The sequence below is a fragment of the Amblyomma mixtum genome, chromosome 3, assembly GCF_055824585.1.
Source record: "Amblyomma mixtum isolate Tamu chromosome 3, ASM5582458v1, whole genome shotgun sequence".
NCBI classification, from domain to species: Eukaryota; Metazoa; Arthropoda; class Arachnida; order Ixodida; family Ixodidae; genus Amblyomma; species Amblyomma mixtum.
This window is the reverse complement of record NC_143014.1, coordinates 184,980,424-184,997,942: the sequence shown is the minus strand read 5'-3', so window position 1 is coordinate 184,997,942 and position 17,519 is coordinate 184,980,424. Positions and strand designations below refer to the sequence as shown.

General features: G+C 45.7%; 1 protein-coding gene across 3 annotated transcripts in view; it reads left to right on the top strand.

Moving 5' to 3' along the window:
* The window catches only part of Sec24AB (Protein transport protein Sec24AB), a 61,387-nt gene that overhangs the window by 10,670 nt on the left and 33,198 nt on the right, over positions 1 to 17,519 (top strand). For 2 of the 3 annotated variants that reach the window (XM_089582179.1, XM_089582178.1), the window contains 6 exons: positions 1,887 to 1,979; positions 5,858 to 6,858; positions 11,840 to 12,025; positions 12,470 to 12,576; positions 13,811 to 13,913; positions 15,889 to 16,015. In XM_089582179.1, coding sequence (XP_089438305.1) covers positions 1,887 to 1,979; positions 5,858 to 6,858; positions 11,840 to 12,025; positions 12,470 to 12,576; positions 13,811 to 13,913; positions 15,889 to 16,015 — 1,617 coding nt within the window. The remainder of the gene's footprint in view (positions 1 to 1,886; positions 1,980 to 5,857; positions 6,859 to 11,839; positions 12,026 to 12,469; positions 12,577 to 13,810; positions 13,914 to 15,888; positions 16,016 to 17,519) is intronic. The other variant, XM_089582180.1, reaches the window with a different exon arrangement.

The following is a 17,519-nucleotide window of genomic DNA, read 5'->3' as shown; positions in this document are numbered from 1 at the left end:
CACAGTAACCCGAACCAAATCTATCATTGGAACATGCATTTTCTTCCGTGAAGCAGGAGAAGCTGCTCCAGATCAACCAGTGGAATTTGCCCAAAGTTTGCTCGGAGGGGGTATTAGCTTGTTGGTGCATTGTGATGGACTCGAAGCTATAGGAAGGCACTTTTTGCTTGGGTAATTCGCTGAGTGCATTTACAAGTAGTACACGTAAAATGCACTTTTTCTTGTGCTACAGCTGTCTGATAGTTTATTTGTCATTGTCATCGTGATAATCACTATTATTAGATTAATTTTGGTAGTCACGTTTCTGGGCGTCAGTGGCATGGGGCGACGGATGAAGTTCTCTCAAATCTATGAATAAACTTAAGGCGAATCTGAGAACATATTGGTCCCTTTTAAAGGCACAAACCTTATGCATGTCTCACATGTATACATGTTAGAATTGCACTCAGGATGTCTCTAGGAACTGAATGACATCACTTTCAAGCCACTTCGACGACTAGTTTTGTATTCGCAGAAAAGAGAGGTACACAGTTGCACCAATGATTTCATCAAAATACCTCAAATTCGGTATGTCTCTGTACCTCAGTCTTTTGGACGTATAAGGCAACTTGCATTAGAATTGAAAATTACTTCAAGAAGTATTGTGAGGCAGTTGACTGATTGGAAAGGGTCAAAAGCTCAACAGTTTTTTGAATTGTTACTTGAAACAGCGCAAAAGACAGGGACGTAGACAGAAGAGACACAATTTTTCAAAATGTTTTTTTTTTTTCCATCAAGATTGGTCTTGTTGAACTGTGCACCCGCGCTTGGAAAAACATACAGAACACTAAGGCGGCCTATTAGCGAAAGTTAAAAATGCACTGAATGGTTTGTTTGATAGTTCGGTAGTATTCAGCTCGTAAAAATATTGTATGTAGGTGAATCGTTTTCCTTTTGCCGGCACCTGAAGCGAGTGGGACACGTGTCCTGCTGTGGTATAAAGCATTAAGACGGCTGACCGTGTTGGCCTTCTTGAATGTTGCAAGCACCTTCATTAAAAAAATTTGAATACACGGACTTCGGCGACATTGTTTTTTGTGTTTTTCGAGCTTGACTGACAGTAATTTGGATAAGGATTGCCTGATGACAGCTTTGGTCAATTAACGTTTGTGTAGATGTATTTTGTGTGCTGAATACTAGAAGGCAAAGCTTTTCTCTACAAAGCTCTGATGTAAAAATGTTTCTGGGAAAAGTTGGTTCAGTTTTCACTTTCCTGACTTCCTACCTTTTAAACAGGGTCATCTGCCTGGGTGGGGAAGTACAGGGTCCGTCAAAAGTTCCCAGGCCACATGGTCCGTTTTTCATCGGTATATCCTGGCACTTAAGATTCCGATAGAGCTATCGAGGTTCTTAGTTGGTAGAACGATCCTTCTTCTATTCTCTACAGATATTTTGAGCTTCGAGGGTATCTCAACAGCCCGACTATGCTGCTCAAAAGCAAACCCTGTGGCCTTGGAACTTTTGACGGACCCTGTACATGGTAAACTTGATTTTAGGTGGTGAGTGTGAATTAGAATGTAGAATTTTGTGGTGCACCTAATCTATGAGGCTAAGTTTTTCTGTAGCATTCTGTAATGCCCCATTGCTGTAGCTGTTAGATGCAGCAGAAAGTGGCACACATTAGTGCATTGGAGCTGATTAAGCTTTGCCGTGTTGTGCATGTGTGTGGCTGGATTAGAACACACAAACAGCTGTAGTAGTTGTCTGTCACAGTGTATGTCTGTGTGGTGACGGGACTGTCCTCTTTCTTCATTCTCATGTTCCCTCTGTCCTGCGTGGTACATCATCAAACTAACCGTGCATCACAACTCTTGCCACATCCCTTTCTGTGCCCTCCCCACCTGTAGAGCCTACATCGGCGAAGTCTTCACGGAATGCTTCTCCAATTCCCAGTCAGCGTTACGATTTCATGGAGGGGCAGTTCTCTTCTCCCAGGCCGAGTATGTCTAATGTCCCTTGTGTCCCTGTCAGCCTGTTTTGCTCTCTTATTTCGCTTTTGCATGAGCTTGTTCTCCTTTCTTTTCCTCTTCTGGAGCTTTCTTCTTTATTGTTTAGTTCAGTGTTTGTTGCTGTTCACTACATTGTGCCAGGGTAGAACAGTTTAATTCGAATAGCTGCCAGTGGCTTTCAGAATAAGAGTTTAGGATGAGAGTGGAGTTGCTTAGGCATGATGTCTAGTGCTGCAGTATTGGTACTGCCTGAGGGTCACATAGCTTCCATCATTGGGCTGGAGTACTGTGGTGCACAGTCGAGAAGCTTGGGCAATTAACTTTTCTTGCTTGTTGCACACTTAGTGTAGGCCATTGCTTAGTGATCATTTTTGATATTATAAGAGCTTCAATGGGTTGCAAGAGCATTCATCATCTTCCATGTGAAAGCTGCCAGTCTAAAGTGCTGTTCCTGTTTTCCCTCAAATAATCTTGATATTTTCCCTTTGTTTTGGGCTGTCTTGGCTATAATTTCTGAATTTTTTTTTGCCATTTGAGTAGGCTCATTAGGTTTCTTTAGTTATTGAGGGCACTTTCATGGACATGCGGATTATGAGTTTCGGAATATGGAAGCAGCCACACAAGAAGACCGGTCATTGCATGCCATAATTGAAAATGAGGCACTCATTTTTTAACCCCTGCTCACCAATATCTCCCCTTTTGCTTGCATTTGCTGATTCTCATTTGTGCTCATTTGTCTGTGACAGTATTGTAATTTGTGTGTATTACCACAGGATGATAGGGTAGACTGATGAACAATGAAGCACACAAGTGGCAAGCTAGGTAGTGCAAGCCGTGAATTGTGCTTTTGTGTTTATCACTGGTGGTGCTACTAGAAGTTGCATGCGTGCTTGTGTGTGTAGAGGTGGTGAATGTGAGGAAATAAGTGAAATGTTTTAAAAAGTTGGCTAATACAGTCAAAGCTTGCTATGAAGCTTGTGAAGCGTTTGCTGTCTTCACAGTTCGTTCCATAAGTGAAGGAGCCAGCAGTGTGTCGCAAGCAAGAAATACAGTAAAATCTCAATATTTCGGGCTTGGTTAGTTCATAATCCTGAGTAAATGAAGAATTCCTGCCGTCCTGTAATTTCGTAATGTAAATTTTACCACACAATTCGAAGCGCCAGCCTGTACGAGCCTGCACAATTCAAAGATCTGGGGTTGTGTGCGGGGAATGCCCATTTCAGATTTCGCCCCAAACCAGTGGAACGACAGCCCCTTGGAGCCGTGAGGCGGCAGCATAGAGAGATGCCGATACTTGATATGTGAAACTCCCCATCCCCAGTACTCACATCACAAGAACCAGTCCGCGGTACAGCTTGCGGGCTGCCAAGTGCATGTCTGCAGAGGAGAAGACATGCTTCGCTGCAATGCAGCCATGGGTACTGGTTTCAAAATAACATGCTCTCGGCGCTTCAAGGCACGGCCGGACTGGAGGCAGTGGTGTGCGTGCGTCGCTCTTCTCTGTCTGCCTATACACTTTGTATCTGCCAGCTGGGTTGCACCCAATTTCAAATGCGCGCTCCAATATGTGGTTCGGTATGCGCTCTGCACAACCACTCACTCCCGCGGTACAATTTTTTCTCAGGTCTGTTCAAACTAGCAGTGAAATTTCTTTATGTTGAAAGTGTGGCAAAATCTACTTCATTATATTGAAGCTAAAAATACATGGTGTTCTCTGGAAATCAAAATTTCGAAAATTGGAATATACTTCATTACATTGAAGTTTGTTACATCGAGGCTTGATTCTGTTTACATTTTCTTGTGGTAGCCCAATCACTTGACTTGCACACTGTTGCTCATTATTTTGATGATGGTAGCATTTCATGTTGCAACCACCACACTGAACATGGCCATTTGTGTACTTATTGCTCGTACTTGAACTGTTCTTGCTAACAAACTAGTGATGATAAACGTAAACCATGCGTTACTTTTGAGCATATAGGGATGCCACATACATCATCTATAAAAAGTGGCAATTCCTTCATAAAAAAAAATATTCAGCGGACAAAAAAATGAAAGTCGCGTTATGATGAACAATGTTAGGCAGCACGGTGCGCACATCCTGCTGCACCAGGACACAGTTCCCAAGGCCATTGTAGTTCCTGCGTTTTGCACCTCCTCACTGAAACTGCCCCCTGTTTCAGATTCCGTTTTTGCAGCGCAGTCCTGACATGTGGTTTGGCTGTTAGACGGTGTGTTTGGTTGGCTTAGTGGTATCAACCCCTCATTGATTTCACAGCGCCAGTATGAGTGGCAGCAGTGGAAAATAAAAGCGCAAGGCAATTTATGTTGACCAAAAGGCAGTCGTGATTAAAGTAGTGGTAGTCGAATTCAGTATGGCTTATCTGTTCTTCGCCACAAAGTGTTGTTGCCATGTGAAGAAGTCATGGGGTGGCAGTGGTCAGACCAACATATTTGTGCATCATGCTGGGAATTTAAGCAAAACTTGTGATGGAATTGCTGACTGAGAAAATGGCGCTAAGTGTTTGGGTTATGTCTCTGTCTGCCTTCTTCGACATTATACCTTCAAGACCCGTTTTCTAGACACTTAACCCTATGCGGGGCACGGAAAGAATAAGTGCACGTTAGCGAGGCTGGCATATTCGGTTGGCATACTGATATCGAGGAATGGGGGGGGGTGCAATGCGCATGTTTTGGGGCCTTTTGCAGGGATAGTGAAAGAGGAAAAGAGAAGACTGCTTTCAAATTTTTAACCGTTTCCTTGGCAGTGAAGCTGATAAAAGCCACGGTAAAAGCGGGCATGCAGCGGTGATTCCGTCGCGAGTTTTAGATGGCTTTTTCACTTGGCGCATAAGTATGCTGGCCACAATGGCGCCAGCACACATCAGTAACAGACTAAATGCTGTCCTCTGTCAAAATGGTGGTAGGTGGGCATGTTGGCACGCAATAGTTGCAACCAGTGTGACTAGTGGCTATAAGGAGGCAGTGGCCGTAACAAAGAAATAGCAGAGCACTTTATAATTTATTGCAGCAAAGTTTAACTGTATATAGTTGTAAAATTGAGAACTATTACAGTCAGGCGCCTGATTGTAATTGACGATTTGCACCTGAACGTTTGTAAAAGGCATACCTAAGATGTTAGATTTAAAAAAACAAGAGCTACATTTCTCCATGTTGTGGTACTAAGATTTGTCTTTCTGGGCATGTGCAACTGAAGCAGGGCAGCCATACAATGCATGTCACTGCATCCACAGGTGTATGTCACTCATACACGTATGTGTGATGTGACTGTTCTGGGCACCTGGGACGCAGTGACTAGACAAAGCTTGGTGTCTGCTGCCACTGTTCCACACAACCAGGAAAGTGATAAGAATTTTGTGAACTGGCCTCACCTGTCTGATGTTGCTTACCACTTTTCTGGTTGTGGCTGAGAAGCTAGTGTCAATCAGAGTGCAAGAGCCTACTCTCAAGAATTGCACATAGGCAAGGATGAATGTTTCGAAAAAGTGCAGTGGTTCTGAAATTAAACTGCTAAAAGATGGCATAATGGGGAAGTCATACATTCCATTGCGTCTATAGCCCACTAAGTTTAAATTACAGATGAGGTGTTAAGAACACTGTGTCCTTTGTTTCTAGTATGAAAATACTTTTAAGAAGTAAGAACCTCAGATTGGAAAATAATGAACAGTGAGCATATATCCGGGGCCATATGATGTACAGAAATCTTGATCAGTGCAAGATGACAGATGGACACTGCACTCTCACTGTTAAGGGACGTCGAAATAGCGTTGTGCATTTGTTGGCAATAGTGGTTTAAGTTGTTTGTGTTGTCAACTGAGTGACACTTGTGTTGTTTTTCTTCACTCAAGGCCCCATCAGCTACATGCACCCCAGTACCAGCCAAGCGGCCCAGCCTGTCCGAGGCCCTCCACCAGCAGGCTTCTTTCCACCCTCATCTCAGGGGTCAAACATGCCGCCTTCTGCAAGGACATTGTCGCAACCTGGACCACTGCCGAGTGGGCAGCCTCCTGTCTCTGGGACCTCCCTCCAGAGGCCCACACCAGTGTCGGGGCCTGTTGGCCCACCTCCCCCTACTTCTATGTCAGGCAGCACATACCCAGTGTCCAATCCTTCCTCTGCTTTCCCTGGACCTCCCACTTCGGGTGTGCACGCAGCCTCTTCAAACCAGCATATGGCAGCAGGCCCTCAGCCTTCATTTCAAGGCCAGCCTCCATTTTCGGCCAGCTTTCGGCCGGTGTCGGGCCCACCACCTGTTTCAGGTCCCCACATGCTTCCAGGCGCCAATCGAGTGCCTGGTCCACCTGCTGCCGTCCCTCCCACATCTGTGCCAGCTCCACCTTCATCGCAGTTCCCACCTCCACCATCGGGACTGAGTGGAGCATCCTTTCCTGGCCCCAGAACAGCAGGCTTGGCAGGCCCCACCATGGCAGGGCCAGGCATGGCAGGGCCAGGCATGGCAGGGCCAGGCATGGCAGGACCTGGCATGGCAGGGGCAGGACCTGGCATGGCAGGACCTGGCATGGCAGGACCTGGCATGGCAGGACCTGGCATGGCAGGACCTGGCATGGCAGGACCTGGCATGGCAGGGCCAGGCATGGCAGGGCCAGGCATGGCAGGGCCAGGCATGGCAGGGCCAGGCATGGCAGGACCTGGCATGGCAGGGCCTGGCATGGCCCCAGCTTCTGTTTCACAGCCAGGGACACACTCTCAAGGATTTGGGCCTCAGCCACCTCAGAGCAGCACGCTTGGGGCGCCACAACAGAGACCCGGCTACCCTGGTCCACCACCCACTTCAGGTGCACATGCACAGCTTCAGACGTTGCATGGGAGGCCGTCATATCCACAGCAGGTGGGGAGCCACTTACGTGTTCATTAGCTGGTGTGCGTATGAAGGTACCATCTGTTGTCAAAGTCGCAAAAGGCCAAGGCCACAATATTTTTGTGAGACCTTGAGGGCTGTAGTGCAGTTTCTGCAGAAGCAGCCACTAGCTGCGTTACAGCATCGCAGCATGGCCTCATGTCTGCTTCAGTGATGAGTGCGTTGGTCAGGGAGCGTTTGTGATAGATGCTATGTGTGGTTTACTGTATTTACTCGCTTAATAAGCGCACTCACATAATAGGCGCACCCCTAGTTTGGTCGCGAAAAATCAGATTTTTTTATTTCCGCTCATAATAGGCGCACCCCGAACTTGGCACTGTGATCAATACTGTATTTACACGGTTGCAAGCCGACGCCTCGCCGCCCCCTGCCCCCCAATCTTTATTTTAACAAAGTTTTTGCTGAACTGACTACTAGTCCTCACTAGTGCTGCTGCTGTCGCAGCTGCTGCGGACCCACAGCACGTACAACGACATTGCATAGAACAGCCGCACACAGTTTTCAGGGATGCTCACCTTAAACGACTGTTTGGAGAGCTTCATCTTCAGCCGGAAACGTTCCCGACTTAGGCCTGCGAAAACCTCTGTGCCTGGAGTTGCGCACGAAAATTTAGGCACGCCGCAGTCGCAACTGCCGCACTTCTCGGCCACGTCGAATTTCCGACCTGCCGCACGCTCGTGGTGTTCGAGAGCAAACTCCCAGCTGTGTAGCTATAAAGGCGCTTGCCCGTCGAACTGAAACAGCAACGCTCGGCGGCAAAGCCACCAACCACCATAAACTAACGCGCTACCGCAGATCCCGGTACTTGACAGCAACAAAAAAAAAAAAAACTCGAGCTGGTGATGCTGATGGCGATATGGATAGTGAAAGCTCGCGGCGGAGGAAAGCGATGATGATGATGAGCTTGGCCTCGGGCGCCCTCCGTGGGCGGCGTCTCGAAGCTGCTGTGCGGGCATGTGGCCTCCGCGATCAAGCGCCCGTTGCGCGCAGCCGGAGCTGATTGCGGAGGCCTTGGCGCGTGCATTTCAAAGGCTATTCCCGTGTGGGTCATGGAAAGTTTCGGTGCGGCCCTTACACGGATTTTTAAAAAAATATTTTCTTCGGGAAAATGAGGTGCGGCCCGTGTACACGAGTCTGTTTATGCAGTATGTTCAATTTTGGGAGTCGAAAAACTTCCGGAAATTTTACCCCGCGTAATAGGCGCACCCCGAACTTTGAGCCGGATTTTCTGGAAAAAAAAGTGCGCCTATTATGCGAGTAAATACGGTACTTGGCATTGGAGGAGATGAAGCACATTGGTTGCCATTTGGCAGTGTCCTTGGAAAGGCGGTTTTCTTTATCTGTGCACAAATGGTGAGGTAATATCAGTCAGTGTCTGTTATTCATTGTGGTTGTGTCATGTTAGCAAAAAAATTGGCAGTGGCTTAGCTCAGCTAGGCCAGGATATTCATAGGGAAAGCAGTTTTGTCTACTTACATTTTGGTAGTGACACGGCGTCGTTGTCGTTCAGCAGCTTGGCAGCGTGTCTTCGTGAGATGTTCTTCTCAGTCTTCAGACGTCTGTTGCATCACTGTTGTTTGATGTGTGAAGCAAATGTGACAGTTTCCCTGTCCTTTCCTTCGTTTCTTAATGCGAGTCACCGGCTTCCACACCAGTCACATTCTACTCCAGTGACATATGGTTTCACAGGATAGCGCACATGTGCTGCCATGACCAGGACTGGTGCTTGCTAAGTGTTGAGGCCCCCAGGGTTCTTGTGCATATAGATATATACTATCAGTATCAAATGAAATGCCAGCAGAACAATTAAAGCACGAACGCCAAATGATATCTTTGTTGAGGGAGGCTGAATCCCGAATGCGAAAAAGTTCAAACTATCAAGCATGTCAGAAAAACGGGGGTCCAAATTTTCGGTCGTCGACTACATTCATTTTAATGTGAGGTCATTGTGTGATGGTTAACTGGTAACTACTGGTAACCTTTATGATGAACTGTGCCTAGATTCAAAGCTCTTTCGCTGTGGCTTCGATGCGAAGGAAGCTAGGCCTAATAACACCAGGTAAATAACGCGCTACTATGGCGCATATTCCGCTGGTGCCCAAACCTGGTGAGTGATGCATTGGTGCTAGGAAACTAGCTGCTGGCGTTGGTGCATCCCATTCCAATTTTTGCGCAGCATAACTAATGTTTGATCTTTCAGGTGAAAACACTTACGTGTAAGACAAGTTAGCAGCGCTGAGGCATTCGGTACTCACAGTTCTAAGCGGAGTCCGGCGCATGGGGCAGTGCATCCACGGTCGTACTGAGTGTCACCGGTAGTTATCATTTTCTGCTAGCTCCTAGCGAAATGTACCACATGGTCAAAATTTGCACACATGAAGCAATTCTTTTGGTTTGAAATTTTTTTAATTACTTGTAGCCAAATTGGGGGTGTGGCCCTTACACGTGGCCCTTATGTCAGTGTATACATATTTTTGTGTTTTTGTGTTGGCATTTAAGTTTTCCTGTTCGCATTTCATTTGACACTGATGGCATGTGTGAAATTGAGAACCACCACTTGTGTTTTGTAGCTCATTGAGTAAGTGACAGCGAGAGCTATCACTTGAGGTTTTGTTCTTGCTGTTTGTGCAATGGCAGTGGTGGGGAGCCTGCGCCAATTGCGCCATCTTGTGTTTAAATAAAGCTGCTGCAAACAGGGACTTTTTTGCTGAATTGCACCACAGCTGCGCCAAGACGAGTTGTTGCTAACACCAGGTGGTGGGAGTTTCTGCTCAGTGTGGAGTTTGTCACTTCATCCCTCTACCATTCAAGGCCAAAAGGGCAACCGATGAAATTCCGTCCGATCCTGTTTGTGTTGCTTTCTCTTGATGGGAGAATGAGTAAGTGCGGGTCTCTGCTGCAGCCTGTGTACGCTTACGTTTTCCCCTGTGCTTCTGGTCTGGCCTTTTCGGTGGCATGGATAGCTGCATTGTCACTTTTGCGTCCAACGAGCTGGTACACGCTCTTGCTCGCGCCTTTCTCGACAGCGTGGTCTTGGTGGCACCATGATGGCACTTTCATAACAAAGGGAAGCTTTCATGCCGCTGCGCATTGCACCGTGGCGATGTAGCATGGTCAAAGCAGAACCTAAATCGAAAATAAGAGAAGCAAACGATGACAGGTGCTCGCTGCTGTACCTGTAATTAGTTCAAAGTCCACTGGAGCGAGTTGTTAATTTCTCTCAGTACCTTCTGTGGAATAAGTTTTTATTTTTGCCACAGAGATCTTGGGTAGTAATTATTTCTATGGAAGCCTGGGAAACTCTTGGCGACCATGGGTAGCCATACAACATCGCTCAGTACTTTCGGATGGCCGTGGGCAGTTCTACAAAGCATTCCTGTTGAGGTAACTTTTCCTAAAATAGACGGCAGATTCGCAGCATAAATGAAAGCATCATTTAAAAAGTCTAAAGCAGGTAGTAAATGACGACGATGGCTATGTCGCTGGCATGCCAATAGGTAAAGCATGCAGGTGATCGTGCTGTTTATTCCTGTCCAATTCATGCTGTGTGACGATGTGCGTCGTTCTTCTAGCTTGCATATCATTTGGTAGGCAGAGAGAAAGCATTGGAAATGCTGCTAGATGTGCACCTTCGCTCGGCATAGTTTCAGATTGCCGAACGGCTCCATCGCTAACATATTGCAGTCGCATTCGGGCTCGAGGAAGACAGCAAGACGTAAACACTCGCATGGCATTTATTACAACTGCTAATGAACTGTGCCCTGCTAGCCACATAAATGCGAGTGCTTCGTAAAGAAAGACTCCTAACCTATTGGCGGGAGCAGGCGCCTGCACGAATGTGTTGGCGTCTACCCGCAGTGAGAATGGTGGGAGTGCGCAGCAGGAGAGCACAGCAGTCTCCCGTGCTCATGCCACTCCCACTGTCAATAATTCGACATTCGGATAATTCGGACGTTTTTTACACTGCCTTGAAGTGCAAATTAATGAGGTTTTACTGTGCTCTGTCACTAATAACCGGTGGTAGTCAATTTTTTCTTTGGTGTTCAGTGCTGTATTGCGTTTTTTCTGCTGTGCAGATCTGCGGATTTTGACATTTTTTAACGAGTTTTGCAGCATTACCATGTTTTATTATGCTAGCTACTTATGTATTGTGCTGTGTCTTACTGTGTGGCAGTTTTTTGGCTGAGAAAAGATGCGATTTTTAATGCAGTCCTGTTTCCTATATTAATTTTTATTTGACAGTTTTTTGTGCTTATTGCATCTTTTAATTGCGATGCTCTTGTCGTGGATGAAAAGGGCTGTTTTCAACAGTACTGCTGCTAGATCTTTGTTGAGCTATTGAGTTTCCCTTTTTTTTAAACCTTTAATGTGCAGTGTGCCATTCGCGCCACTATTTTTGACAGCCATGAGAAAGCATATTTCTATTTTCTATAGGCCTCTATAGGCCTATAGGCCTATAGGCTTGTTCATCGTACCCAGTTTCATTTTTATCTGGTGTTGTCTGCTTGCTTGTATTTTTAATTTATGATACCTATGAGACAATTAAACTTTTAAGCTTCTACTCTGATGTTTATATTTCTGCTCCAAAAGAGATGTCACCTGCACCAAAATGAAATCTGTACTGCTACAAGGCCTGCTCCAAAACACTCATGGCCATTCCCACCACTGTAGTGGCAAAACTTCATGATTCTAAGCTGTAATGGCCACATTCTTGTTTGGGTGGAGCGCAAAAGGTCTTGCACAAAGTATTTCAGCTGTGTGTTGAATTTCAACCTTGTCTACCATCTGACTAGGTGCCTCTCTGGTAAGGCATTTCTTGTAGCCGAAGTACTTGTAATTGTAAGCCCTGCATATAATTTTCAGTCATTGCACTTTTCTTTTCATGCTGCTTTTGTTGTCAGTGGTGGAAACCTGACTGCCATGTTATCTGCTCTTTGAATATTTTGTGCAGTTTGGCTACAATCAATCGGTAGGCAATAGCAGCATGCCACCTCCACCTCCTCTCTACAATGCCCAACAGCAGCCCACACAGCAGCCGCCCCTTGAGCCGCCCATTGGTGGAGTGCCCGGCTATGACCCCGAACTCCATTCCCGCATGTCTGGCCTCAGTGTCAACGCCAGCTTCAACAAGCTTTGGGTAATACTGTGTGCCCTTTTCACACTTGCACCTCAAGTTTGTTTATGCAATGTAACCGGAACTGAGTCTCGGGCACATTATTTGTTGCATTGTGCTCTGGTTACCAGTTATGCTAGTCATGCCTAAGACCCCTAGTTTCCCACGATTCCCTAAAAAATTGTGGATTTTTTTGCAGAATCGCCGCATTTGCAGAATTTTTTTTGCAGAATTGTTTGTTAGGTGCCACAGTATCATTTTTTGATGATATTGTGTTTGTGGACATCAGTAGAAATGGTAGAATGATGGTAATGTGTTCATTTAATCGCCTGAATTATCTTGAAATGTAGAATCTGGTATCAAAGTTCATTACGTTTGTTACCAGATTCTCCAACTGCTGTCGCTGAGTGTCACGTCATAAAAACTTGACTGTCGGCAAGTTTTTTTCACCTGTCCTCCATTTTCTAGGGCTATGAAGCATGCAACTTGCTCCAGTCACGCAACATTCTCCCTAAGGCCCCAGAGGATCCACCCAAGCCATCGCTGCCTGGCGAGAATGCGAACTGCTCAACTGAGTAAGTGCTGGCTACCCATTGTTTTGAGCCCATGCTTTGCATAATATTTGAATGCAGATTTGTATACCCACGTGTAATTAAAGGATGCTATTATTCCAAATTGCTCTAAGCCATGGCATAGGCATTGCTTTGTTTGTTTTGCAAATTCAGTGGCTGGGATGTTTATTTTTAAAAATATTTTTGATGGTAAGGGCTGGGGTCTCTCAAAACCACGTCTGAACTTTATGTACTAAAAATTGCTCATCTGTAGGTGTAAAATATTTCAGGCTACACTTTGGTGTAATTCATGCACTGGTCTGGCATGCAGTATCTTCATACAAGTCATGTGCATCTGATATTGCTTGAACCACAGCACAGAACAGTTGAGTTGATACAGTAGAATCTACAGTAGTTGATACAGCAGAATTTTGGGATGATAGGAATTGATAAAATGCCCTGGCCAGAGTGAATTGTGTGCTGTGGGCAGAAATTGTATGCAGTGGGGCTGCATGTAGGCATACCACATGCAGCCCTCAAAATTGGTAGCAGTTCGCTCAACAAAGCTGAGGTCAATTTTTAAAGATTAACTTCAACAGCAGGAGCTTGTTTGAACTTCTGGTTGCTGTGTCATTGCTGGTTGCCAGAATTTCAGCCACACTAGTTTCGATTTCTGCAGAATATGGTTCAGCATCTCTAGATGTAGCCCAGGTATTGGCAGAGTTCTTTGCTCTATTCTGGCACTTTTATATTCTGATGTTCTTGGCGTGTGCGGGCACTATGGCCAGGGTTGAATGCGTCAGTCCTAGGGAGTATGCACAGAAGGGCTTGTGCACCGTGCACGAAATAGTGACAACACTGTAAATTAGTGCTGGCATGGACTGAGTATGAAGGACACTACTAGTATCTAACCTACTGAGTGGAATGGCTGAAGCGAGGGAAATGTGGTGCCTAATATACTGAGTGGTCTGTTCCATTTGTTGTAATTTCAGCAACCTCTTTTTGTAAGAAAGTTGTGCTAGCTTCATTTAGAAATTTTATACAGACTGACACCTTTTCCTTGAAGGTACATAAACAGCATTGACCAAGAGCACTGACTAAGGTGTCATTGATGTGGCTTACTTTGGATTCTGTTGAATGCCATTGAATTATATGGAGAGTAGTTGTTAAATATTTCAAACTTTAAATTTGGGTCTATTAAAGCTACGCTGTGGAGTAGTTTGCATAACTGTCCTGCCCTCTCATTTTCTGTTTACAGCATTTTTAGGTGCACACTGACCAAGATACCAGAAACGCAGTCCCTTTTACAAAAGGCTCGCCTGCCATTAGGAGTCCTTATTCATCCTTTCCGGGATGTCAGTGTAAGTGTTGCAACATCTCACCGTCCATGGCTTGCTGTCTAGATTGTTAGGCAGTGCAGGTGTTTCACAGAGGGGCCAACAAACATTTGCATTGAGGTGAGGATATACACATCTTCGCTATAAAAATTTCTCAGACAGTCCTCTCATGTTAGTTTTGGGTCAGAGAACTAGAAAACTGTCAAAGACTAGAGAATGAACCTTTATTCTGTTTTTCATGAAACTGGAAAGAACAGGTGGAAGTCTAAAACAAACGCGCAATGATCTTATGAGACCATGTACCTCAGTGGCTCTTTGAGACCATGAAGACAATTATGTTAACCTAGTTGTTTAGTTCTTACCAGTCTGGTGTTATGTTATTGTCTGCACTTTGTGACTTGGTAGCTGCCGTGGTGGCTCAGTGGTTATGGCTCTTGGCTGCTGACCCGAAAGACGCGGGTTAGATCCCGGCTGTGGTGGTCGAATTTCGATGGAGGGGAAATTCTAGAGGCCCGTGTACTGTGAAGTCACTTTGGGACTTCAAACCCCCTAAACCAAATGAAACTTTGACTTGGATAGGATGAGAGGGCTTATAACAGCTGTTATTGTTTGTGTAAACATTCACTTACATGATGTTGACTTCAAATGCTGTAGTCATTTTATCTGTTCATGGTTATGGTAGAGCCGTATGCTTCCCACACTCTTAGATGCTTTCTCTGTGCACATTAGTGACCGAGGGGCTCAGCCCGGAAGAGTTCCTTGAACCATAACTGTTGTTAAATTTTGCATGCTAAAGGACATGCAGCAACCATATGGGCATGCATTCTTGCGTGCATGATGTAGTCGTAGTGTGACAACTAATAGGCTTTAACAGCCATTTTTGGTGATGCCAAATGATGGTTTTCTCTCTAGGTATCATTTGATGAGTGAAAATGAACCAACTGGCGACCTTATGTTTGTAATTGGAAAATAAATTCTCGAGTTTATAACCCTAATTGAAAGATTACTATGGGGAGGACCTTTTGCTTCGTACTTTGTTTAGCTAATGGGAAGCCAGAAGTACAGTCGATCCTGGATATATTAAACTTGAAGGGTATCATGAAATTTTTCTGATGTATCGATAATTCACTATATAAAGCATGATAACAGATAAACTTATCTGTAATGTAGAAGCAAGAACATGACCGTACCCACGCTTCCTGCAGCGACGCGCCACCTGCTGGCGTACTGGCAGCACGCCACTCGTTGGCTGTCGCTAGGCCTAGCTTGCTTTGCATCGAAGTCAGTGGACACAGTGGACAGTGCCTTGGAATTAGCCACTGCCTCCTGTAACAGATGTAATCCTGTTACAGGTACACTATAAACAAAATAATCTCATATAAAAATTAAGGTGCAGTTGATTTCAGCAGCACCTTCAACAGCATAGTGAGCGTAATAGGCCATGCGAGAGCCGCTGCAAGCCTTCAGTCAGCTAGGTTGGTTTCTTTTCATGGCAACTGGTGCACCGAACGCTGGCTTTGCTAATGACAGCCACACTGAATGCTGTCCATAACCATACCCCACGTTCCCTTTGTCATGCTATCTTGCGTCTTCACCTGGCTGGTGCTGCTAGTAGGTGTCCAAGACTGCTGCTGACCTGGCTCAGCAAGTGAAAAGTGATCGCAGGAGCACCCTTAGGAGAAGCGTAAGTTGCAGGTGTGTAGTGCACCATTTGAGGTATCAATTGTTCCGCTGAATGGGAGTTGGATAAATGAGAACTATGGTACTATTTTGATGTATCCGGGATCGACTGTGCTTTGTTGTTTTTGAAATGTTGCTGTGGCGGCATTCGTTGTAGCAGGGTTTGATTCTGTTCACTAATGAAACTGGTTTCAACTTAGAATTAGCAGTGATGTGAGCATCATCACTTGACATACTTATGGAGTCTTCACATTCATTGGTGCTTAGCACGTAGTAACCAGACATAGTTCCTCACTTTTCGATGTCTTTGCCTTTGTAGCACCTGCCTGTGATCCAGAGCAGCACCATTGTGCGTTGCCGCTCCTGTCGTGCCTACATCAACCCGTATGTGCAGTTTGTGGAGCGGCAAAAGTGGAAGTGCAACATATGCTTCCGCATCAATGCTTGTAAGTTTTCCCTGAGGGGGTTTCTAGATTAATGTGCTTTTTGCTGTAAATGAGTGCTGTTGGGCCAGTACAACTTTTTCACTGAAGTGCTAGCTCTCCAAGGTCCCTCAGTGTGAACTACTGTGATAATATTGCACAAAATACGTCCAGCCTTTGTAGAAATCTGCACATGAGAAAGTATACTCAAAGCAGGCACACTCTTACCTAGTGGTTCTGTGGTACATGTAAAAGGTGAAAGTAAAACTTCTTTGCCATTATATCGCATTTTTGTTGTGGTGAGTGAGCATTTTATTGTTTATTATGCGAAGCGTATTACTAGAGCTACACTACAGCCCGTCAAGCGCGGCGGTGGAGCTACCATTGACCTTTAGCGTGACCACGTGACACCACGTGACAACATGACGTCACAGCAGAGGAGAGATGGGCTGCCGGCTCGCGCGGTCGGCCGCGGCGGTGGAGGCTCCACATCAGAGGCGCTGCAGCTGACCACGTGACGCTACAGCAGCGGTATAAAGCTGACCTTGCCTCGCTCTCCGGGCACTTACGAGGCGGCCAGGTGTTGGGATGCCGCCTAGAAGCAGGGTTGATTTGAACGAGAAGCGAAAGCTTCAGCGTGCCACAGAGACCGATGAAGAGCGGGATGAACGTCTGGCTAAGCGGCGTGCTCAATATGCGGCTCGGCGACAACGTTCTACAACAACTGAAGAACAAAGCGAGGAACTTTACCAAGCCTAGCCATCAATATGCTTCGCATCTGACTATATGTAGGCTTAACCTTAGCTAAGCCTCAGCCATTTTTTCTTGCTTTGTTCTTGAATAACAAGTGGTTTGCCATGTGTATATTTGAATTGAAGCTATTCACTGTGCCCAGCTGCAGTTCCAAAAAGAAGCTGCCGATTTCATTTGCAGCATGGGCTAAGCATTATATCGTTGGTACTAGCAATAGGGTACGCGCATTGGAAGGTGTGATCAGTGAAGTAATGCAGTCAGTGTGGTCCTGGGCTCATATTCTCCGATTCCTTCCCCCCTCACCCCAGGGGCTGATCTGTGGAAGTGGTCATCAACTGGCTGAAGCAAATGGAAAATGTTGTGGTACTCATTTGCAATGAAAAGTGCATGCATGCAGCCGCATTGCCTGTGCTCCTTTTTTACTGTAGAAAGCCTGGATCCTATCGCGCTTGCATGAATTGCTTTTTCAAACTAATAATATGTCACCTCAAAAGAAAGTATGTTCGGATAAAACTGCTGTCATCTTATATAAAATATGTGTAGAAGTACATTTCTTTTCATGACTGAAAGGGTATGGTTTTGCGGTCGCTGCTTTTGGGTGCAGCTGCAGTGCAACTGCAGTGATGTCCGAGTTGCTTTGATGCTTTTAAAAGAGAATGGCTGATTGTTCTAGAAGTGGCTTGCCTCCCGGATGGGAAATCTTGGTATTAGAGACCATACAGTGAAAGTAGGCACCAAAACGAGTGCATTCCAGTATCGACATGTCGCCACCTGG